Source organism: Acomys minous (genome assembly GCF_964271855.1).
Source record: "Acomys minous genome assembly, chromosome: 5".
Classification (NCBI taxonomy): domain Eukaryota; kingdom Metazoa; phylum Chordata; class Mammalia; order Rodentia; family Muridae; genus Acomys; species Acomys minous.
The window spans coordinates 114,516,416-114,542,426 of record NC_140494.1 but is presented as its reverse complement, the minus strand read 5'-3'; the positions used below and the strand labels follow the sequence as shown (position 1 = coordinate 114,542,426).

The 26,011-nt window shown below is 41.3% G+C and overlaps 2 protein-coding genes across 4 annotated transcripts in view; one reads left to right on the top strand and one right to left on the bottom strand.

The window, feature by feature from the left end:
• Nucleotides 1-26,011, top strand: part of NRG4 (neuregulin 4) — a 211,101-nt gene that overhangs the window by 97,886 nt on the left and 87,204 nt on the right. The gene's annotated exons all lie outside the window — the stretch shown is intronic.
• Nucleotides 1-26,011, bottom strand: part of UBE2Q2 (ubiquitin conjugating enzyme E2 Q2) — a 57,804-nt gene that overhangs the window by 23,556 nt on the left and 8,237 nt on the right. For 2 of the 3 annotated variants that reach the window (XM_084782966.1, XM_084782968.1), the window contains exons 2-4: nucleotides 15,978-16,079; nucleotides 10,280-10,384; nucleotides 1,174-1,230 (exon numbers count right to left, since the gene is read on the bottom strand). In XM_084782966.1, the coding sequence (XP_084639092.1) occupies nucleotides 1,174-1,230; nucleotides 10,280-10,384; nucleotides 15,978-16,079 (264 nt within the window). The remainder of the gene's footprint in view (nucleotides 1-1,173; nucleotides 1,231-10,279; nucleotides 10,385-15,977; nucleotides 16,080-26,011) is intronic. The other variant, XM_084782967.1, reaches the window with a different exon arrangement.

Here is a 26,011-nt window from a genome sequence, read left to right as displayed (position 1 = left end):
TAGATTATTAAAAATGAAAAATTAAGATGCAAAAAAAAATTTAAGATTAAGAGAAATAGGGCCTTTAAAGATGATTAACACAACCCTCCTTTCTCTACAATGGAATCAAGCCCTTTAAAAAGGATGTGGAACAGACTATTTGGCTAACACATTCTCCTGCCCTTTTGTTTTCTACCCTTTGAGGACACAGCATGAAAAGTCCTCACAGTACCCCAAGCCTAAACTTCCTAGGTGTCAAAGCTGCGCAAACATAAATGACCTAGTCTTAGGAATTCTAATTCCAGCAGCACAAAGCGAACTAACAGGAAAGCCCTTAAATGGGTTTTCAATAAAATAAAGTCACTGCTTCTAGCAAACAGTCCCTGTGATTTCCTCAAACCTTCCTTTCATTCAAATATAATTGTGTGTGTGTCTGTCTAGTGTGTGTGTGTTTACATTGGGTTCATGTATCTATGGAGGCCAAATGTTAATTAAGTCTTGGTCAATTATTCCCTACGTTATCTTTTCAGACAGCGTCTCTTACTGAACCTACATCTAGTTGATTGGCTGGCTAAAAAAGTCACAGGGATCCTTCTGTCTCCACCTCCCCAAAGCTGGAGTTACAGATGCAAGTTGCAGCACCCAGCTTTAAAACAAAAACAAAAACATGAATGCTGGAAACCTGCACTCAGGTACTCAATACTTGCACAGCAAGCACTTTACTGACTGAGCGTGTTCCCAGCTGTAAACACAAACCTTTAAATTTAAAATATCCAAATTATAAACTAAATATTATTACTAAATGTAAACAAATTTTACTGCCCTCAGATGAAACAATGTCTTCAAAGGCATATTATTAATCAGAAGCGCAGGCAGTTTAGAAAGTATGCTCCATTTGAAATACGCAGCACTTTTTGTTATCCAAGACTAAAGAATGACTGAGATGTTCATGAGATGCGAGCAAGCTCGATGGATGGCTCGTCACAAAGGGGAACTTACCTCAAGTCTAATGACTTGAGTTCAATCCTTGAACTCACATGGAAAGAGAGAATAGACTCCCACACGATGCCTTTTGATCTCTTCATGCATGAGAGAACACAAACACCCATCCCCCACATATACAAATAAAGAAATAAGAATTAAATGGAGAAAGTGTTGATATTAATGAAATGGTATTCTTACATAAATACCTACTTCAGCCATCTCCTCCTCTTCCTCCTCTTCTGAAGTTACTTCCTCAGTTGTCCCATTCTGAAACAGAGAAAGAATTTTCAACGCTGCACATCACACATCAGGAAACTGGCTACTATTAACCACTGTCACTGCAGTCTCATATGCAGAGCTTATTAAAATTATAGGATTTAATCCAATATAGTAGATGCCTTAAGAATAAACAAAGGCAATCAAATAAAGACATTCTAATTTTTTAAATGTTTTATCTATGTAGCTATGTGTATATGGCCAAAGGCCTCTGCTTATAATAAATGCCTCAAATCACTCTTTCTTTAATCTATCTACCCTTTCAGCATGAAAAGCCTTAATCTTTCTGTAAATGTACACGCCTTACATTTTAAACGGTCAGGTACACTGTAATGAAACAGACACCGTGGACCACTTCTCATGAAGCATGGCTCACTCGCCATCATACACAAGTGGGACTTCCAAAGGGTCTTCATATACAGGTAGTACATGGCGCCTCCTGCCGAGCAAAGTCTGCCAGCTCCCAGTACGGAAATGTATTGATAGTTAGTGTGGGACTCAGAATGCCTAATATCAAGAAATAGGATCAAATCAGCCCAGCCAGGATCCAAGCAGTCTCAAGGCGCCTGTTCTCAGATGGCCTGAGCACCAGTCTTAAGGAAAACTCGTTATCACAGAGCATGTGACTCTCTCACAGTCAGTGAGCTGGAAAAACCTTGTACATTTAAAACACTTACTCCTTTCTGAAGGAAAGATGAAACGAGAAAAGCAAGCAGTTGCCAAAATTATTGTAGTTTACCCTTTTCTTCATTTCTAAACCAAATTATTTTTTGGTATCTTCTCAAAAGCAAAAAGAACATAGCTGCACAAGCAATCTCAAGGTCCCAAATACAAGTCTGAGTGCACCAGGGGTGGAAAGAATTTTTGAGATGCTAATTTCAGAACCTATCCCTGAGAATCGGTCCTTACATGAATTTTAGTGCAAGAGTTAGAGACCATTACAGAAAACCACAACCAATTACCTGCAGAATAAGGAGCAGGTCAGATTTTAAGAGCTAGAGGAAGGAGAAGAACATCTGCTGTGAGGTTTGGTCTCCTAGAGATATCACAGAAGCTACAGCCATTAAGTCTCACCATCATGGCTGCCTGGGTAAGGCCTGAACAAGAATGACCCCCATCGAAATGTTAACATAGAAAGGGGAACTCTCACGGGGCCTCCACAAGGAACTGTGCAACAGTAGGAGAAACAATCCTCCCCATAGACGAGCCCACCAATTGGTTTATCAAAACCACATAGTCAGCCTTGAAAAAAATAATACGTACAAGTTATATGGACTGAAGAGGGGTGTGTGTGTGTGTGTGTGTGTGTGTGTGTGTGTGTGTGTGTATAAACAATTGAAGAAATAGAGGCTATGAGTTTGAAAGAAAGCAAGACCAGTGCATGAGAGGTGTTGGAGAGAGGAGGGTAACAATATAATTATATTTTAGTATTTAAAAATGAAATTTAAAGCCGGGCACAGTGGAGCACACAGATAATCCTTACACTTAGGAAGGCAGATCTCCGTGAGCTCAAGGTTAGCCTGGTTCAGGACAGCCAAGGCTACACAAAGAAACCTTGTTTCGAACAACCCCCCACCAAAATTAAATTTTAAAAAAAAATTTTTTTTTTAGGTGATTCTGACACGCAGCTCTAGCCTATGTCTGTGACCATCAAAACAGTCCCTGCCTGACATTTTATGAGCAAAGTCATTCCCCAAAGGATAAGTAATTTGACAAAAACACAAAGCCAATTATTAGGCTTATGAAAATCCTAAGGCCTTCATTTCAACAAGCAGGCTGGCTTCTTCTCAAAATCCCACTAAAGCATTGTGTCATGCCTATAGCCCCAGTGCTTAGGAGGACTGTGGGGAGCTCAAGGTCACGTACCCCACAAAGTGAGTACTAGGACCAGCCCAAGCTGTGAGCAGAAAGCCTGTTTCAAAATAAAACCAAATGGGGGGAGGGAGGCCAAGCATAAAAACAACATCGCTCCCTAGAAAAACAGTACACAGACCCACAACTACAGGGTAACAACAGACAGAAAGCAGATGGATCCTGCTGGTGCTAAAAAGGTTTAGCCACCCTGGCCGAGAGAGCCAAGGGGGAACAACAGGATCAACTACTACTAAGTTGTCCCAATTAATTTGAGGATCACTCTATTCTATGGGAACCAGATCTATCCTGGTGGCCTCTTAACTACTATAGGTATTAGAACCAAAGAGATTTAAAAAAAGAATCTTTTCTTTTTTTGTTTCTGTTTTTTGAGACAGGGCTTCTTTATGTAACAGCCCTGGCTGTTCTGGAACTCACTTGTAGACCAGGCTGACCTCACAGAGATCCACCTGCCTCTGCCTCCCAAGTGCTGGAATTAAAGGCATGCACCACCGTGGCTGGCTTGAATCTTTTTATAACTCAACATTACATTGTCAGGAGCTGGGAACCCTACGAGCCCCATCATCCAGCTTCAGCAGAGTACAGGTCAAACACTGGACAACAGAGAAAATCACCCTATGACACCCCTGTCAATAACTGGTACACAGGCTGGAGAGATGGTTCAGTGGATAAGAGCACTGTCTGCTCTTCCAGAGATCCTGAGTTCAAGTCCCAGCAACCATATGGTAGCTCACAACCATCTATAATATTATCTGATGCCCTCTTCTGGCATGTAGGTATACATGCACATAGAGCACTCATACATAAAATAAATAAAATATTTTTTTAAATAAGTGGTACTGACTGATGCCATACTTTTCCTATAAATTAGCAAATAACGAAGTACCATAATTAAAAAACTGACCTGAAGGTGCCACAAAGAACAGCCACATAGTGACCTGACACACAACTAGTAAAAAGGACAGAGCTGGGATCTAACTGCAATCACTAGCACAACTGAGAAGCCACTACGCCCAGAAAACAAGAAAATGTTACTACACAAAGGACAAGACAGTTCCAGGAGATAAAAACATTAGGAGAAAAACAGTAAAAGGCCCAAAGAATCCAAAAGTCTCCTCTGAACAAAGCATTTATAATGAAAACGACCAAACTGAGACATGAATAAAAAGAAAGCAGACTGCGTGCCAGCCTGAGATGTGAGAAATAAAAGCAGTTAAGGGACGAGGGGGACACAAACACAGAGTTCTAACGTTCATCCAGAGACTGAAAGGAAAACAAACAAATGGTGGCAAGCGCGGAGAGAATCCGCGGAGTAGTCAGTGTCTCCAGACACCGAGAGGAAATACTGAGAAGCTAAACGGAGTCCACAGTAACCAGGAACCAAACCAGCATTCAGACAGGAAAATGAGACACACAGAAAGAGGAATCACACAGCTGTTGGAGTTTTATTTCTAGCAATAAATATCAGAGGTTAAAATGTAAATAACTAGGAAGACACCCAATAAAGAACTTAGAACTCTGTAACTATCACCATTCAGTCAGAAGCTGTGTGTGTGTGTGTGCGCGCGCGTGCTTATGTACACCAGTGGTTTCCTATATACCAACACACTTTATATGCTAAAAAAAAAAAAAGGCACTCTCCATGCATACCATACACATCTCCATAAACCAAACCTTTCTAGAAACAACCAGACTAGAACATATTATTTAGGGATCTACCTGGGACTAGCAATAACAGCAATTACACCAATAGCACAGTCTCATAGTTACTGACAAACAAAAACAAAAGTATCCCCAAAATCAGTCACCTGAAAAATATTTTAAAGTTCTGTCTAGATAACATTTTTTTTTCGACAGGGTTTCTCTGTGTAGCCTTGGCTGTCCTGGACTCATTCTGTAGACCAGGCTGGCCTCGAACTCACAGCAATCCACCCAGTGTTGGGATTAAAGGCATGCATGCACCACCACCACCCAGCTAGATAACTCTCAGGTTAAAAATAAATGAATAAATAAGCACTCATATCCTAGCAAACAACTCCTAAGACAGACCGACCCCAGAGAAGTAACTGCACAGGAATCCAGAAATATTAACAAGAAATCCCACAGTAGGAGTCTTCCTAACAGAAAAACAAAACAACAACAAACAAGCAAACACCTAGAAAGAATCTAACCATCCATCAACACTCAAATGGCAAATGGGAGCCAAGTGCAGTGGGACACGCCTGTAATCCCAGCAGTAAGAGAGGCAGAGACAGGTGGCTCTCTGCAGGTTCAAAGCCAGCCTGGTCTACAAAATGAGTCCCAGGTGGGGAACTGGCAAATGGGAAAATATTCTGGTCTATCTGAACAATCGAATGAACATAGAAATGAAAAGGGAACTGTTAGGAAAACATGTAATACACACTGTGATTCAAATACATAAAGCTCAAAAATAGGCAACACTAAACAAGTATGCACATGTGGAGTATAAAGTCAGAGAAAGAGAAAGATGGCTGGCTATGAAGATCTGGAGAAGGTGGCTCAGTAAACCACGTGTTTGCCACGTAAACATAAGGGCCTGAATTCAGATCCTCAGGTCCTATGTACAAGTCCGCCATGACAGGTCCAAGGCTTGCTGGACAGTCAGTCTCGCCTACTAGGTAAGTTTCAGGCCAGGGAGAAACTCAAAAAAGGGGGTGAGCGCTGGTGAGACAGCAAAGCTTCCTAAGTCATAACCTTGGCACAGAAATGAAACAAGAGCCTAAAAAGAGACAAAACCATTCTACAGCCTTAGAGTCTAAGTTACAAAACAGAAAAAAATGTCATATCTAACTAACAATGTTTATTAGAAAAACACAAAGGATGATTCAAAATCAGGACATTTTTGTTACATAACTCACAAATTATCCTAGATATCTACATTGTCCTTCTATGTACACCTAGGGAAAAAAGATTTCCAAGTTCTGGATATACTTTTCAATTAAAAAAAAAAAGACATTTTAGAAAATAAAACTTGAATAGATACAAAAACAAATCATTTTTATCATCACCTTTCTTTAGTCTCCACTAAATTACAAAAGAATAAACATTGTATGTGTTGGAAGCCATGCCTTTGGGGGTACAGGGCTTCTTGTTTGTTTGTTTGTTTATTTTTTTGAGACAGGGTTTCTCTGTGTGGCCTTGGCTGTCCTGGACTCACTCTGTAGACCAGGCTAGCTAGCCTCGAACTCACAGAGATCCGCCTGCCTCTGCCTCTCTTAGTGCTGGGATTAAAGGCATGAGCCACTGCACCTGGCTTGAATAAATATTGTATAGGTATAAAAAATTTAAAAACAAAGGGAATGAGTCTACTAAGAGCAATAAAACTCCATCTTCATTAGAGAACTGCAAACAGGAACTGTGAACAATGAAGCTCACAAGCAAAGGTCAGTGGACAACAGTGACGAAGGATAAATTTGCAAAAAGCACCCTAAAGAGGCTCCAGACTCAGACACCAAATACTCAGCAAAAGAACAGCAGGCAGAAACGGAAACCTACAGGCTAACCACCAGCCCTAAAATACAGTGCATTCCCCAGCAAGATTTGTCATCTGTCTGACAAGCAATCATCTCCTGTGAAATGGGAGCCATTGTTTATCCTATACTAGCAAGTGAAAAAGTAGGGGGAAAGAGTAGTTGGGATCAACATAAATTCACCAGCTAAAGCCACGAGATGACAAGTATTGGCTACACGGAACTTCACTTCACTTGGTGCAAAAGAAGAAAGGTATCTTTAAAAAATCAAAATATGAGCCGGGCAGTGGTGGCGCAGGCCTTTAATCCCAGCACTCGGGAGGCAGAGGCAGGTGGATCCCCGTGAGTTCGAGGCCAGCCTGGTCTACAGTACAAGTTCAGGACAGCCAAGGCTACACAGAGAAACCCTGTCTCGGGGAAAAACAAAACAAAACAAACAAACAAACAAAAATCAAAATATGAATAAACTAACATAGAATACAAAAGGATTTGATATATAGAACAAGACATTCTTTAACTGAGAATATACATAGTAAATAGAAAATACAAATGCTGAAGAGGACAAAACACTGCCTTATGAGTCTATTGCATCCACACAACCAATACAAACACAATGAGGAAGGGGACCCAGAGGCAGCTCTTCAGCTAGGTTCACAGTCACCTGCTGGAGATGACTCCCCTCCAGATGAGATGCACCACCTGGCACTTAAGGTCAGGATGTCCCAGCCCACAGTCAACCTGCACTGGCCTCGAGAATGCTTTACTCGCTAACCAACAGAGCTGCTCCACGGCTAAACCTTAAGAATGTCCAGCAACTTAAGCGGGGTGGTGGTGGTGCATGTCTTTGTCTTTAGCCCCGCACTCAGGAGGCAGAGGCAAGTGGATCCCTGAGTTCGAGGCCAGCCTGGTCTACAGAGTGAGTTCTAGCACAGCCAAAGCCACACAGAGAAACCCTGTCTAGGGGGAGGGGAGTCGCCCAGCTTTTCCCTCTTGTGTTCTTGGAGAGTTCTGATTGGCCTTTGAAGAAACAGAAGTGATACGAAGAAGCCCTAGAGGATGGTGCCATGTACACAAGGGGTGGGGGTGGGGGGGCCAGAAACATGAGGAACGGAAAAAGCCCTCTTGGACACTTTAAGAGCTGCTCAGGATAAAGATCACACTAGCTGTCTACAGCCATACTACCCTGAACGTGCCACCACCTGACTACACAGTAACAGTCATCAAATGAAGCCATCAGACACCACCCAGCTAAGCCTAGCCAACCCACCCAATAGAACGAATGACTATTTCAAGACATTAAGGTTTTTTGTTTTGAAATTTTGAGACAAGGCCTCACCATATAGCCCCAACTATACTCAGACTCAAGAGATTTGCCTCTTCTACTTCCCAAGTGCCAGGATTAAAGGCACACAGCACCACGCCCAGCCTGTTTTTTGGTTTTTGAGACTGGGTCTTCATTTGTAGGACTGGCTGAACAAGGTCATGCTCATCCTGCCTCAGCCTCCTGGTGCTGAGACTATAAACATGCACCACGACATCCAGCTCTAAGATAGTAAGTTTTAAGAAAACGGGGTAAACAGATATATACTAAAAACAAAACTTAGGGGCTAAAAGATGGCTCAGTGGTTAAGAGCACTTGCTGCTCTTGCAGAAGACTAGGGTGTGATTCCCAGCACCCACATGGCAGCTTGCAACCACCTGAAACTCCATTTCCAGTAACTCCACTTCTAACAGCACTTTACTACACACATGTGGTACACATACATACATGTAGGCAAAACACTCATACTCATTAAAAATACAAGTTTTTTAAAAAACCTTTAAAGATATTACTGTCTATGTAAAATAGTAAAAAGTTGAAAGAACAGCAAGATTATAAAAGAAAAAGTAAAGTGTCTCAGTGGATAAAGGTGACTGCTGCCGGGCTTGATTCTGGGACAGATGGTACAGGAGAGAAGCAACTCCTGCAAGTTCTTCTCTGACTTCCACAAAAGTGCCACCAATGTGCTTACCAACATGTACACATCCACACACAAATGGAAACATGATAAATTAAGAAAAAGAATGTAATACAAAAGATGTAAAGACTCAAGCTAAACGGTCTAAAATCTAAAAGCAGCCAAATGTGATAGCACAACCCTGTAATCCTAGCTTTCAGGATGTAGAGTCAAGAGGATCACCAGCCTCAGCTACACATGGTTTCTGAGGTTATACCGAAGTACACAAGACCTTGTCTCTAAAAGACAAAAACAAAATTGAAGCCCAATTAATTTAATCAACTCCAAAATAAAGAAAACGAAAAAGCAAAGCTAACACACAAAAATATAACAAAATTCAAGACTCACCTTGAAAAGGAATATCCCTGACTGAATGCCTAGCACAATGAAAGAAAAAGGCCCTACGTTAAGGACACTGTTGTAGTATTTCCTTACACCCAGGAAAGCAAGATTCTCTGAAGTCTCCAGAGAAGCTTCATAAAACACAAATAAGATTGCGGATGCCATCAGCTTCAGCAATACCACTGGCTACAAGACAACAGCACAGTCTTTGAAATTCTAAGGCAGAAATTTCAGCCCAGATGTATGAATTCAATCAAACCTTGAGTAAAACAGAATATAACAGCAGATGACACTATGGAAGTCCCAATTCACATGCACCTCACTGACCACGCTTTAGAATACTCACAGTGCTGTCAAACTACTTTGTGCAAATGAGCAACGACCAGAGGGATTAGAAGAACCCATGCACTTAAGGTAGCAAGCAGAACCAAGTTTCAAAAACAGTGTGGGCTTGTTCTAAAACCCTAACTCTAAACTAGAGTTTTCAAAAGCTAACTCAGAAAATATGCCATTCCTTCATGCTTTGGCTTTTACCTGACAATGTAATAAAGACAAACAAGAAAAGGTAAGCCAATAGAAATGACATGAGACCCAGGTATCAAAATTCACTCTAGGAAAGCAGACAAGAAAAATCTAGAGGTAACAACTGTACAGCCAGCCCAGAGAACAACTCATAAAGACTAATGCAGAAAAGCCAACAACTCCAAAGAGAGAGAATCACAGGAAGAGAATGTAACTTTTATAAACCAAAAATACTATATAAAAAGGACACTGAGAAATACAAGATGCCGTAAGTAAGGAAATGCTGTAACAGAAAACCTGGCACCACAAAGTCCTGATGGCAAACTGATTGTTCATGACTAAATAGTGGGTGGTTAAGTGGGTAGTACAAGAAGCTAAGCCCTCATCTGCTATAATAAAAAGTCACCAGCAACTAATAGCTAACTAGATGAGTGACTGTTGAACTGGTGAAAATGTCCTTGGCTTAGGAAAGGTAAGTTTGCATTAGACCTGAAGAAGCACACACAGATTTATGGACATGGTATGTCAAGGGATGGTAACTGACTAAACAAGCAAACCATCAAAGAAGAAACACAGAAATCAGAAATTTTAACAAAAACCGAAATGGTGGGGTCAATGAGCAAGGACTCACCTATCACAGTAAAATACAAGCAACTCCAGGAAATAAAAAGGCTGTTTTAGGACCTACAGCAAGGCAATTTATTAGGAACAAAAAACTAACTTCCAAATACGTTGTATAATAATTTTATATTATCCTAGTTTAACTTTTAAGACAATTGATTTCAGCTCTTCAACACTAGAGAATGTTTACTTTACCTGACCCGTGGGTAGTGGTTGATCTAGCATCTCAACATCCAGGTGCTTAGGAAGGTTATATAATCTGCAGAGTTCACATATCAACCACTTCAATTGCTGACGAAGCTACAAAACACATTTCAGTAAATAAGCATTATGTTAAAGAGCCCTTGGAAGACATTGAACAATGCTACAACTACTGTTATCAATCCAGAAGGAACTGAGCGTGTGCTCCTGCTCAACTGCTGCCTAAGGATGGAGGAACAGTCTCTAATACATTTTAGAGCTGCTGGGATAAGAAAAATCACTATTTTTTAAAAGTTACTACAGCTTAGTATGTCCTTTCAACATGGTATCTAGTAGATAACACCAACAAAAAGGCACGGAAGGTTCAGACATTGTCTAGTGTCTCGTTGCTAACATCTTAGAAACTTGCAGCTTTATACAAGAGAGCATTAATGCATTCTAAGACTCAAAATAAAAAAAAAACCTAAAGAAGGTGTTGCATATGGATTATAAAATTACATATGCAACAGCCATATTTGTTTAAAACTGCAGAGACAAATGTGACCTAGTAGACCAAGCCCTGGAATAAATAACATTGTCTATCTAAGCCCCTTGCTTTAGTCTCCCCATCTGTAAAACAGGAAAATGAAGGCTGCCTCATGACAGTAAGGAGTAAATTAAAATTAAGCCTCTCCAAAAGAAAAGGAAAATAAAAATCATTAGGAAACTGCCATATTAGAATACCTCTTTAAATTTCTACTTTAAAATGTTTTAGGTATTATTTACTTTAAGGAAGTAAACAAGGCAAACTATGTGCAAACATATTTTTCATTATTCAGGGCTTTTCCCCAACATAGAAGATAAGCAATACTTAGACTCAGATGGGAGCTGATAAGGTAACTTACTTCACTGGACAGGAACAGTTAGCTCAGTGTCTCTGACCAAGAAAAGACATGAAGAAGAAGCAGGTTTATGGAGGACTAAGAAAACAGAAACAGGATTAGAATGGGTTAAACCCAGCAAAGAACAAGCCCTTCCAAAATGAATGAAGGACCAAGTGGACATGAGGAAGGCTAAACTAAATTATATCAAACAAACCTCCTCATGCTTAAAAGGAAGCAAAGGGCCCACCTCTAAGGATTTGTTTTCCATCTAGATATTTGTTTAAGTACATAATAAGATGAGACAGGGTGACCAGGACACAACCCTGCCCTGGACTCCTGGCATAGGATCCTGTAGGGGTGCTGTAGGCGGCAGCAGTGTGATGGCATCATACCAAGCAACAGGAAAAACAGGGAGCACATCATCCACAAGGTTAATTTTTAACACTCTCTTCCTCTTCAGGGACTGTGGAAGAAACTTAAGAGGAACTAAAATTTTTAGAACATAGATGGACAAGTTTTTGGTACATGGTTTGGGGAACAGAACCATAAAAAAGAACTCGTAAGTTCTCAGGGCCAGGCACACAGAGGCTCTATATATACATAAGTGGGTTTCAAACTCTGAAGATAAATTTTGAGATACAGATTTAGGTATCTCTACAATAAATAAAGTACGACTCAAGTAATGAGAGTAAAAGAGTTTGCACAGAGAAAGCACAGAATAAAAAGATAATAAAGAGACATACCAAGGAAGAGCACCTCAGAGGAGACCAAGACAAGATAGTAAGAAATAGAGAATGGTGGTCCCATAGAAGCCCCTACTAAGTTATCAATCTGCACAGGGCAGACATGCCTTGTCTTTGAATACACATCACTTATCACAGAGCCTCACAGAGAAGCCAATCAATATTCTTAAAAGTATTTCTCTGTGTTCTGGTAACAGCTTCCTACCTTTACCAGAGGGAGGGAGAGGGCAAGAACAGCCAAGACAGAACTAGTATGCATTTACAACACTGTATACAGAAGAGGACTGATTACACAATAGTCTATGCCTTGTTTTTTACTTATATCATGGAAGGTCCTATGTGTAATATGGGGAAAGGCTGTCTGCATTCTTTTTTTTACTATAGTGGAATATTCAGCTATACACATTTTTTAAAATTTTAACCAGCTCTGTATTGGTGGGTATTAAGTAATACATGTTGATGAAAGAATATTTCAGCTACAGAAAAATCCAATTGGGTATTTAAAAAGGAACCAGTGGATTAGACAACTAAGAAATAAACATCAACACAATGGCAGAATCTATACTATAATAAATAAGTTAAAAAATCAAAACAAAACAACTATTTTCAAACTGGCAGAGGCTATAGGTAAGGGTGAAAACATGTTTATCCTTCAGGTAAACACATTTACTTTCTATAATTAGGTCCAATGTTAAGTCCTATTCCATTTAATTTGACAGGTTTGTTTGTTTTGTTTGTTTGTTTTTTAGTACCAAGAATTATGCCTCGGAGGTAGGTGAACACTCTCCCACTGAGTCATAGTTTCAACCCTTTTGAGACAGGATCTCAATCTGGTTCACCAGACTGGCCTTGAACTTGCCAACTCCATGCCTTAACTCCAAAGTAGCTGGCATTAGGGATCTGTGGCACCAGGCCTGGCTGATAAGCAATTTAAGGAGGAACAGCAAGAGGGCTCTCTCTCTTTCCCATGACCAGTCTGCTGAAGATGTCAACATGTACTTGTCTGGCTTCTTAATTAATTCCTACTTTCATGGCTCTGAAGATTTAAACACTTTTACTAACTTTTCAAACTTATGTTCATTTTTTTCAGAATTTTTTTAGACTTATGGAGGTTGGGGAGTTGATGGGGGATGACATGTACCGTGACACAATGTGCAAGTCAGAGGACAACTGTGGAGTTAGTTTCTCCGTCCCCTATGCGGGCCCTGGGACTTGAACTCAGGTCATCAATCTTGTAGGCAAGTGCCTTCATCTGCTGGCTACTTCAATAGCCCCAGAGTTTTTGTATTTTAAGAGCATGTTTAAAACATCTATAATTTATTCTGACAAGCCAAAGTCTAACTTTCCTAAATGGTCAGTTCTAAAATTATCTATAGAAAGATCCTTCTTGAGTTAAAACACCAGCTTTGCTTATTCTAAATTGTCATTTGCATGACTGTTTCTAAACTTTTATTGTTTGCTGGTCTAGTCCCAATATTCAATTTTTATTTTATCTGTTTGGACAAATCTTTTACCTTTAAAAAATTTTTGTATGTTATTATTTATTCTTACAAGTCATTCTGTCAATATCAGAAACAACTCTGTTGGTTGCTAGGCATAGTGACACAGCCTATAATACCAGTACTGAAAAGTATGAGGCAAAAGGCTTGCAAGTTCCAGGCCAACCTGAACTACACAGCAAGATTCTGTCTTTAAAAACCAAAATAAATACGTAAGTCATTTTCAGTGACATTGCATTAGATTTATAACTAAGGACATGGAGATAAGAGGCATTTGTAACATCTCAGATATCTGCCCAGCCAGGAACACTGTATCTAAATTATTACATCCTACTGTGCAAAATTTTGTACTTTTCTTCATATAAGTCTCCCATATTTAAGTTTATTCCTATGTGCTTAATTTTTGTTGTAATCATCAATAAACTATCATTGTATTTTCTATCTTGTAATAAGCTGCATTTGGGGCACTATAGATTTTTATAAAATATACTTCAACAAATGAATTTAATTGTTTTTCTCCAGCTGGTTTCTTTGCAGTTTATAGAGGTTTAAAAGGGGCATTTTTCACCTGTAATCCCAGCACTCAGGGAGGCAGAAGTAGGTGGATTGTTGTGAGTTCGAGGCCAGCCTACTCTATAAAGCAAGCCCAGGACAGCCAAGGCTACACAGAGAAACCGTGTCTCAGGGGGGAGAGGAAAGGGGAGGGGTTATTTTTAAAAACTGACATCTACAAAGAACAATTATTTTCCATAAGGATTTAATAACACCATGGAAAAATACAGTAAGGTCAAAATGGATGTACGACTACAGATTATGAACCCAACTATTTAAAGACATATGAAACCGTATATGTATTTTGCTAGCAAAGAAAAAGCTGGCAGAAAGTATCCATATGTCAACAGTGGTTATATTAGGTAGGAAATTATGATCATTAAATGTCTTCTTTTCATTTATCTACAACGTACTAGTTTTCTCATAATGTGTACTCAGAAGTTTACAATCAAGAATAAACATTTTTAATATTTAAAAAAGCGAAAAGATCTTTTTTACTAGACTTTTATTTTTAATTGTGCGTGTGTTTGTACACCTGAGTACAGCGCCTGTGGAGACCAATGAGCTATAAGCTGTTGAACTTGGTGCTGGGAACTGACCTGCGTTCCTCTGCAAGAGCCGCAGTGCTCTAAGCTCCGGCGCCATCTCTCCAGCCCCAAAAGGTACTTTCACACAGCAGCCTCCTTTACCCCAGACAAGCACTGCTCTCCGGGTTACTCAAGGTCCACATACACAAACCGGAAGTAAAAAGCTTTTAAAGTAATTTAACATGGAGCCTGTTATTGCTGTTTAACTGGGAGTCTTGAAATGTGTGGACAGGGGGACTACTAAGTATCAAAACACAAGCAAACAAACAAATGCGGCCTTACTGCAGGCTTGAGGCCCTGGTCAGTGAAGGAACCCCTAACTCTAACCCTAATGCTGCCCTGGAGTCCCTCCCCTCACACCACACATCCCTAACTCTAACCCTAATGCTGCCCTGGAGTCCCTCCCCTCACACCACACATCCCTAACTCTAACCCTAATGCTGTCCTGGAGTCCCTCCCCTCACACCACACATCCCTAACTCTAACCCTAATGCTGCCCTGGAGTCCCTCCCCTCACACCACACATCCCTAACTCTAACCCTAATGCTGTCCTGGAGTCGCTCCCCTCACACCACACATCCCTAACTCTAACCCTAATGCTGTCCTGGAGTCCCTCCCCTCACACCACACATCCCTAACTCTAACCCTAATGCTGCCCTGGAGTCCCTCCCCTCACACCACACATCCCTAACTCTAACCCTAATGCTGTCCTGGAGTCCCTCCCCTCACACCACACATCCCTAACTCTAACCCTAATGCTGTCCTGGAGTCCCTCCCCTCACACCACACATCCCTAACTCTAACCCTACTGCGGCCCTGGAGTCGCTCCCCTCACACCACACATCCCTAACTCTAACCCTAATGCTGCCCTGGAGTCGCTCCCCTCACAGCCACACATCCCTAACTCTAACCTAATGCTGCCCTGGAGTCTCTCCCCGCACAGCTACACTGGCCTGTCTTTTTCCTTTGTTCTCCCTCACCTTTGCCACAGTCTATCAAAAATCTCTGCTTTGTTTAATGGTTAGAATGAAAGGAAAAACAGAACTTGCAGGGCACAGGATAGTGGTGGCGCACGCCTGTAATCCCAGCACTGAGGGAGGCAGAGGCAGGTGGATCTCTGTGAGTTTGAGGACAGCCAGGTCTACAGAGAGAAATCCTGTCTCAAAGAGGGAGGCGCAGAACCTCGATTCCTAATGTAAATATACACTGTGCATGTGAAAAGAGGGAGTTAGGCCTCAAAAGCTATAGTCTCTAACCTTGCTAAAATTATAACAATTGAACATACTGTAACAACTTATGATTTAAGAAGGGATGGGAAAAAATCAGGAATAAGATATAAATGGTGTAAGTTTTAATATGGGAAGTTTTATCATATTACCTCTTAAATACTTAATTTCTATGTACAAGACCATAAGAAGGAAAAAGGAGAGACTGTTTCATCTCCTTACCGAATTGTTGCTCTTAGTATCTTCTAGGCGTTCCAGAACTGATGTCAGATTTGGGTCATCAGAGTCCACAAACCATATTGGTGAAGAAGATGGGTAGGATTCCTGTTATGGAGACAGCTAGGTGAAACATATTTACAAACAGACCAACCCAGAGATGCAATTAAAGCCACAGCACTAAGCAGCAAGGTGGTTATGATCCACAAAATAAGTACATCAGAGGACGAAAGGTGACTTCATGTGGAGAGAGACCAGATTCCTCTGTAGAACTTAAAAATTAAACTTGCTAAGTTTAACAGCTCAGTCTTGCTGAGTTCATGTTATACAACTTGTATTTAAAAGCCAACAAGAGAACTTTACCCATTGAGCAGGATGATTAAAACCAAGTACCTGAGAGTTGCTTTTCTCTAAGGGGAGGAATATATTATAGTGCCACTGAAGACTTGCAACAATAGGTTTATCATGACCTGAATTTTCTAGATTTTACCCTTTTTTCAGGGCTTTAAACTATGGAATCATAATAATCTCTCAAAGTGAAAAGGTAAATTAAAAAGAAAATCCCAACTCAAATTCAGTCTATAGATTTTGAACAGTACATTTTGCCTTTTAATAATGCTACCTATAAGCCAGGCAGTGGTGGCTCACACCTTTAATCCCAGCACTCGGGAGGCAGAGGCAGGTGGATCGCTGTGAGTTCGAGGCCAGCCTGGTCGACAAAGTGAGTCCAGGACAGCCAAGGCTACACAGAGAAACCCTGTCTCAAAAAAAACCAACCCCCCCCCAAAAAAAACCACCACCAACAACAACAACAATAAAATAAAGTGGAACATGCTCTGCTCTTCCAAAGAACCTGAATTCAATTCACAGTGCCGTCTCAGCTGGCCCGGCCTGCCGCAGCTAACTCCAGCTTTAGGGAGACAGCACTTCTGAACACCTGCACTCACGTGCACAGCCCTCCATGCAAACACATGCATGTAATTAAAGAGAGATAAAAATAAAATTTACAAGGGGGATTTGCTCCATTTATTTTTCCATTTATTTTCTTAAACTGTAACAAAGAATTTTTTGTTTTGCAGTCCTGGCAGTCCTAGAACTCTCTTTGTAGACCAGGCTGGCTTCAATTCACCTGCCTTTGCCTTAAAGGTATGTGATAACACACCCAGCTCTTTCCTTGTTTTTTGAGAAGGGATCTCAATATGTAAACTCAACTTCGTACATCCTCTTATCTCAGCCTCATAAGTGCTAAGATTATTGCCTGGCTTCAGAATATAATTTCATAAAGAACAGACATATTAAAATTACCTTCATCTGCTATTGCCTAATCCTTTTCTTTTTCTTTCTTTTTTTTTTTTCTTTGTTCGTTTTTTTCAAGACAAGGTTTCTCTGTGTAGCCTTGGCCATTCTGGACTTGCTTTAGACCAGGCTGGCCTGTCACTCACAGCGATCCACCTGCCTCGACCTCCCAAGAGCTGGGATTACAGGAGGGCACCACCAAGCCTGGCTGCCTGATCCTTTCCTTCAGAGTGATAGTTTCTTCTTATTTTGTTTCTGGGGCTCTGGGAACAAATATAAGGCCATGCCCAGGTATATGCTCTACCACTGAACTATATTACCAGTCTTTATTCTTTATTTTTTATGTTTTAGTTTTTTGAGACAGAGTTTCTCTGTGTGGCCTTGGCTATCCTGTATCACCAGTCTTTAAAGATTGCTTTTTAAATACAGGAGGTGCTAGAAGCAGCAGAGTGAACAGCAGCACAGGGCTGCCACAGTCCTTATTCAGATTTCACCTGCCACAGAGGAAGGCATCTGAGGTAGCTGTTCTCCTAACAGAGATGTTTATTCATAGAAATTATCAATGGAATTCTCAAACACCCTACCAGGAAGCCTCTAAAATGGCCCTAATTAATTCTCACCTAATTATTTACACCTTGTTTTAAAAAAAAAAAAATACCCTCCCTGCCAGGTGTACACCTTTAATCCCAGCATTTGGGAGGCAGAGGCAGGCCGATCTCTGTGCGTTAGAGGCTAGCCTGATCTACAAAGAGAGTCCAGGATACCCAGAGCTACACACATAATAACAGCAAAAAAACAAACAACAACAGTAACAAACCCAAAACACACACACACAAACACACACACACACAAACCAACACCCTTCTTTGAACTTCTAAATACAGCAAAAGTACCAATACCACTTCTGAAACCAAGTTACAAAAGAGTCCATCTGTCTGGCTTATCTCTTGGTACCTCTAGTACCTAGGCAAGTTCTGCATGGCAAGCATTTGAAAAAGGACTCTAAGAACTAAACCAAGACCCTCACCCTATGAGAAGAATCATGCCAACAGCTATGAGAGAGCCTGGAGGCGATCTCTCTCGCCTTCCAGCCTTCTGTCCACTGTAGCCTCCACCAACACTTTCTTGCACTGGGAAAGACCATAGTCAAAGGATCCAAGGTGAGTGGTGCACAGACTCTGATCCACAGAAGCACACTTGCTGTTTAAAAACTCTAACTTTAGGAAGCTGAAGCCATGGCTCAGTAGGTAGAGCACTACTCCCTGCTCTTGCAAAAGGGCAGGTACAGTTCCAGCACCCACCTGACAGCACACACCCAGCTGCAACTCCAGTTCCGGGGAACCCAACACCTTCTTCTGGCTTCTGTGGGCTCTTCACACCCCCCTTCCTTGTCTTTGTTAAGGTCTAAAGGCTTAGCAGAAAAGACAACTGACTGCTCTTACAGAGGACCCAGATGCGGTGCTCACAACGCCTGTAACTCCAGTTCTAGGGGATCTGATGCCCACTCCTGGCCTTGGCACTGCACACGTGTGTAAGACATACATGCAGGCAGAACACCTATATACATAAGATAAATTAAGTAAAATAAATGTTCCTAAGTTTGTTACAGAGAAATACATCTATTGCTAGTCAAACATGATAAAATTCCAATATCCTATCATACAAAGTACTGCTGAGAAATGCTACTAATATATAATATTTTTAAAAATACAAATATGCGTGGTGGCGCACACTTTTAATCCCAGAGATCAGGAGGCAGAGGCAGACGGATCGCTGTGAGTTCGAGGTCAGCCTGGTCTACAAAGCAAGTCTAGGACAGCCAAGGCTACACAGAGAAACCTTGTCTCGAAAAAATATAAATAAATAAATAAATAAATAAATACACAAATATGTATGTGTTTAAGTGGGTTAATAAAGGAAGCATTACATGTTTTTACCCACTAACTGGCTTTTTCCCCCGCCTTTTTGGTTTTTTAAGACAGAATTCCTCTGTGTAGCCTTGGCTGTCGTAGACTCACTTTGTAGACCAGGCTGGCCTTGAACTCACAGCGATCGCCTGACTCTGCCTCCCAAGTCCTGGGATTAAAGGCGTGCCCCACCACACTGAGCTCTAACAGGCATTTTTTTTCTGTTCCTTTATCCTGCTTTTTACTAGGAATCTAGGGAAAGACATTACTGGTAGATAGTAGCTGCTGAACACATGTAAGTAGTGGAATACTATATTACACAAAAAGTTTTGAAGAACACTGTTCTTTAACACTATATATGGGAACTATATTTTTAAAAAGCCTCATTTATAACAGAACAGCACAGAAACTAGAAAATGTTAACACGTTTTACCAAATCTTTTTGTTTGTTTGTTTTTCCAGACAGGGTTTCTCTGTGTAATAGCCCTGGCTGTCCTGAACTCACTTTGTAGATCAGGCTAGCCTCAAACTCACAGAGCTCCACTTGGGTCTGCTAGGATTAAAGGTATGCACCATTCACCACCCCCCCCCCCTGCATTTTACCAAATCTTAAGTGGGAAAAAAGCGACTGAAATTAGTGGTCAGTAGTGATGCCCATGCACCTGTCCAGCAATGGCTGACTTATCTTTGTGTTCTCATTTCTTTCTTACTGGCTCCAAATCTCTTCACAGGCTAAAAAGGAAAAGTGTCTTCAGAATTAGCCCCACTCTTAAAGGCACTCACTGAGTAGGGCATCTTCATCTTCACAGTCTTCAGCCCAGTTTGGGAACACAGCATCTAGACCGTTTTTACTGAATGGGCATTGTATTTTCTTTAGCTTTTAAAAAATAAAAATAGATCTACATTACATTGTATAGATTAGTGTTTATCTACTAAATGTCTGCATGAAGAAACATAGGAGCTATTAATGTGGAGTGAAATAAATGCTTTGCACCACATTAAGAGAAATTTAGGGAAAGGCAATCAGTGCCCCAGATATGTGTGTACTGTATGTAAATCCTGTCCATGAGAAGATGGGATAGGCACTGTGCCTAGGCACACATGTCAATGTTTCTCAAAGGCCTTAGACCCCCTCAGTACCAGGAGACCAATGTACAAACCCAGGACAGGTAAAGTCACCTAAACACTGATCTGCTGGAATGGATTTAAAAGGACAAAACTGTGAAAAGATGAGGTTTTTCTTCAGAGCATCTGTGATGAACAGTGGAAGTGATGTCCACTGCATCTTCTCGACCTTTCTGCTCTACTGCAATGAAACAGGAAGTACACACAGTGCCCTGTGGATGCTGGAGAGTAGGTATGTGTACTCATCTGTGGCATCAACTGACATCAACAGACACCACTTTTCTGAAAAACATGGCTGTGCAACACTTATTCCAATTTGGGTTTTTGGAAAATGTTTTCTCAAAAATAAGAGAAAGCCTGTCATTTCTAAAGCAAAAGAAAGAATATTTCACCAATAATAGGTCAAACTTTATAGAAAAAAAAACATTCAAACTTTGAAACACTTGTACCCACCAGGATGAGCTTGAAGCTTCAGAAAGTATTCTGATGAGACTGATGGTGAGATTACATGTCGTATAGTGAAACTTACCAGTTTTAGACGATAAGTCAATGATTAGAAGATTTTTCCAATGATCAATGCATGATGCTATATCATAAAAAAATCAACTTTTTGTAAAATCAGTCTGTGTGTCTGCCTCTCTGCCTCTCTTTCCCTCCCTCCCTCCCTTTCTGTGTCCCTCTCTCTCTCCCTCTCTTCACACCCCCCCCTTCTCTCTCAGACAGACAGACAGACAGACAGATAGACAGACAGACAGACACACACACACACACACACACACACACACACACACACACACACACATCCACACTCACAAGCTGGGAAGCAGCTCAATGGTATGCACACTTGTAGGTTCAGTTCCCAGCACTAAGGGGCATGGAGACCCCACTTATCTGTAGTGGCTATTGCTACTAAAATATATCTTTTTCCAACCAGATATCTGAATTTGGGTTTGTTCACATTACTTCGATTAAAGTATCAAATAACTGGACTAAGCCGGGCATGGTGGCACACACTGTCACACCTTTAATCCCAGCACTCGGGAAGCAGAGGCAGGCAGATCGCTGTGAGTTCAAGGCCAGCCTGGTCTACAAAGCAAGTCCAGGACAGCCAAGGCTACACAGAGAAACCCTGTTTCAAAAAAACCAACCAACCAAACTAACAAACAAATAACTGGCCTAGAGATGGCTTTGAAGTTACAAGCATGCCTGCTTTTCCAGAGAACCCCGAGTCCATTTCCAGCACCCACACGGTGGTTCATAACCATCTCTAACGCCAGTTCCAATAGATGTAACTCCCTCTTCTGGCCGCCACAGGCACCAGGCACACACGTAGCACACAGACAAACAAAGACAACACACATAAAAAACAAAGTACAATGCTGGGTGTGGTGGCACATGCCTTTAATCCCAGCACTTGGGAAGCAGACAGAGGCAGGCAGATTGCTGTGAGTTCGAGTCTAGCCAGGTCTACAAAGCGTGTCCAGGCCAGCCAAGATAACACAGAGAAACCCTGTTTTGAAAAACAAAAACAGGGGCTGAAGAGATGGCTCAGCAGTTAAGAGCACTGACTGCTCTTCCAGAGGTCCTGAGTTCAATTCCCAGCAACCACATGGTGGCTCACAACCATCTATAATGTGATCTGATGCCCTGTTCTGGCCTGCAGGTGCACATGCAGGCAGAGCATTGTATACATAACAATAAATAAATAAATCTTTAAGAAAAACAAAACAAAGTGCAGAAGCAAATGAAAGAACATCAGTATATATGACCATTTTTAGCTATTAATGTTCTGGATATTTGTTTTAATTTCTATTGATAAATACCAAAAATATAACTGGTAAAAATGAAATTACCTTAGGCCTGCAATATATTTAAGAGTTTAAGTCCTGACTCCAAAAATATTGAGAACTGCTGTTTTCCAAGTTCTCTACTGAGCTTGGCATGGTGGTGCACACCTTTAATCCCAGCACGCAGGAAGCAGAGGCAGGTGGATTGCTGCGAGTTCGAGGCCAGCCTGGTCTACAAAGCGAGTTCAGGACAGCCCAGGCTACACAGAGAAAACCTGTCTCAGGAAAAACAAACAAACGAACAAAAAGAAAAGAAAACCAACTTCTCTACTGCCAAATACCTTAGCCTTTCCTCCTTGGAAAAATCACCTCATTTCTCTATTCTCCACTTACCCTACATGTTCCATTGGGGCTGATTTTGCTACCTCCCTCCCTTAACACAAAGCCTGACCAAAGAAGTCCAGATGAGTAGTTAGGGTTACTCCTGCTGTGGTGAAACATTACGAACAAAAGCAACTTGGGAAAGAAGGGTTTATTTGGATTATATAGCCTGAGTCACAGTCCATTGAAAGAATCTAAGACAGGAACTCAAACAGGACAGGAACCTGGGAGCAAGAGCTGATGCAGACAGAGGACATGGTGGGGTGCTGTTTACTGGCTGGCTTAGTTGGCTTCCTTACAGCAACCAGGACCACCAAGCCTAGGATGGCAACACCCACAATGGGCTGAGCCCTTTGCAATCAATCACTAAGAAAAGGACTTGCCTAGACTTGCCTAAAGCCTGATCTTATGGAGGCATGTGTTCAATTCAGGTTCCCGCCTCAGCTAACTCTCGACTGTGTGAAGCTAACATGAAACCAGCCAGAACACATTCTAACCATTCCCACGGATGAGCTGTCAGGTGGGGGAAGCCCTGAGACTAAAGTCTCTTTCTGTGACAACTGGGCTGATGGATATACTTCTGGCTAGCACGGAATGGCTAGCATTCACCTTGACCCTCACTGGAGAATTCATGAGCTCGTATTTCCTCTCAGAAGGCTGTGGATAAGTATACCTCCTACATGACTGTGCTGGGGCTCATTTGTTACAGTATGCTAACATTTTTACCACTCTGACAAAGCTGATAGCTAGAAGGAAAAGTTTCTATATAGTAAAACATAATTTGTTACCTTCAGAGACCAAATCAGCAACAAGAATTAAAAGCAACCACCTCAAGGAAAACTTCCAAGGACATTTCCTGTACACACAGAGATCCCATCTACCGATGCTCAGAGTGTTGCTTAAAATAGGCGAGGAAAACAGCAGCAGCCGCCACCTGTACGTTCAATATGAGGAGTCAGGACTCACTAGATGGTTTTGTCATATCACAGAGGGACAAACAACAGGAGAAAACCTCAGGATACAGATACTGCTAGGGGAGAAGAACATTACAAAACAACCTTGTTCATTATTTTTCAAAATAGTAGCCAGATATGATAGCTTTAACCCCAAATTCAACAGGCAGAGGGTCTCTGTGAATTTGAGGCCAGCCTGGTATACAGAGTTCCAGGGCTACACAAAGAGACGTCTCAACAGAGCAACAAAAAAGAAAAAGGAAAAAAATTAAATATATACACGGCAGTGGGTGGTATAATGGAGAGGTTTTGTTGTTTTATTTTGTTTCTCTGGTTTCTAAACTTCTCACAACAGCATTTAGTTAGCCGGGCGTGGTGGCGCACGCCTTTAATCCCAGCACTCAGGAGGCAGAGGCAGGCGGATCGCTGTGAGTTTAAAGCCAGCCTGGTCTACAAAGCAAGGCCAGGACAGCCAAGGCTACACAGAGAAACCCTGACTTGAAAAACCAAAAAACCAAAAACAAACAAAACCCAGCATTTAGTTTTCGATATTACAAATACCCACACCCTGGAACCAAGCTTCAGCACAAACCCTGCACCATGTTCTAAAGGCTGCTGAACTATCCAAGGTAGTGAGCCAGTTACAGCTCCTCGGGACACCTTTCTAAGTGAACTGAGGCAGACACAACAATGAAGATGAGCCCCGGACGATCAGGCCCTGTTCTTCATGACTGTCTTCGGAAGCAATCAGAGACCACTATTCCAGAAGCCCTGAGGGCGGGAGGGGAGCCTTGTTGTTTCTCTCCTGTAACATCTCATATTTGACGATGTCTACTTCATTCGACCTTGACCACTCCCTAAACTAGCTGACACTTATCTAATATTCCCTTTCCAGGCTCAGTTTAAGAGTCCACCCTGCAGACACCATCAAAAAAAAAAAAAGTATAGCACCATTCATAAAAAGGAACCCCAAGCCTCTTCATAATTCCATTTCTGGTCTGAAGGTGCCATTTAGGAGCTGAACATGGCAGCTTCTCCAGGAATTCAGTTTGGGAAGGCCGTCTGTCATGGGAGAAGCAGCTCAGCAGAGTTCTTAGGCTCTGTAGTTATTTTGTTCATTATTTCCTTTGTACAACTTTGGCTGAACTCTTTTTAGCAACATAAAGACTAGAAAAAACACGACGGCTTATTTCCCATGAAAAGATGTTATAAAGCAAAGAATTTGTTTCCTCCCTTCTTTCCTTTCTTTGTAGCTGAGTCTTGAGCCCAGAGCCTGGCATATGCGAGGCAAGGTGAAGGACTCTATCACTGAGCTATCCAGCTTCAAGTATTTTTAGAATAAAGGTTACCACTTTCCCATTTGTACACTACAGTAAAATACTATTGACAAAATACTTTCCATTAATATTCCAGGGCAAAAAGGGATTGTTTTATTGATAAACAATAAAAGAAATGATTTGTTTAAGAGTCTAAATATTAACTGGGTAGTGGTGGCACATGCCGTTGATCCCAGCACTAAGGAGGCAGAGGCAAGTGGATCTCTTTGAGTAAGCCTCAAGACCACCTGGGATACATGGAGAAACCCTGGGGGAGGGGGAAATCCTAAATATTAAGTAAATATTAAGTAAACAAGTAAATAGTTACTCATTTAAATAGATTATTTAAATATTAAATAAATAACCAAATATTAAGTAAACAAGATCCTAAATATTAAACTGTTGGAATTATCAGAGCTGCCATGTTAAGCTCCTAAATGGTATTTTCAGACCAGAAAGTCATTGTTCTTAATTATTGACCAGCTAGTACTATAGGGTCAGATTCTTTATGGCTATCCATCCTTCTCTGCCTCTCCCTCCCAGACTCAGGACTAGCATTTGTTACTTTAGTAGCTTGCTGTTGAGGGAGGTGCTTTTGGTAATAATCAATAGAAATTAGCTAAACAGAAAAAACAAACCTCGACTAACAATCATTGATGAAGAAACAATTTATGTATGCAAGTAATATGAAGTATAAAGTTTTAGGGCTGGGAGTGGTGGCACATGCCTTTAATCCCAGCACTGGGGAGGCAGAGGCAGGCGGATTGCTGTGAGTTCGAGGCCAGCCTGGTCTACAAAGTGAGTCCAGGACAGCCAAGGCTACACAGAGAAACACTGTCTCGAAAAACCATTTAAAAAAAAAAAAGAATAAAGTTTTATACCAATTTATACTTCCTCTGGGAAGTGTTTGTTTTAAACTCTAAAACAGCAATTGACTACCAAGAGTCTCCAGATGCTGCAAGGTATGTGGACAACACACGGAAGGGAGACAGGAGGATCAGGAGTTTTATTTACGAGGCCAGACTGAACTACATCAGACTCTCTCAAGAGTTGGGGAGGACTCTAGAGGGTTGAGTTTGCAACAAAAACATGAGTGCCTGGACTTGACTCTCAGAATGCACACAAGGTCCAATGAGGTGGGCATTCATATGATCCCTGTGCTGGGGAGACAGAGGCAAGTTGGGCTCACTAGGCCGCTGCTGCAGCCTTACAATAGTGAAAACACTTTCAAAAACAGGCAAGCAAGCAAGCAAACCAGGAATATACCAGGAAGAT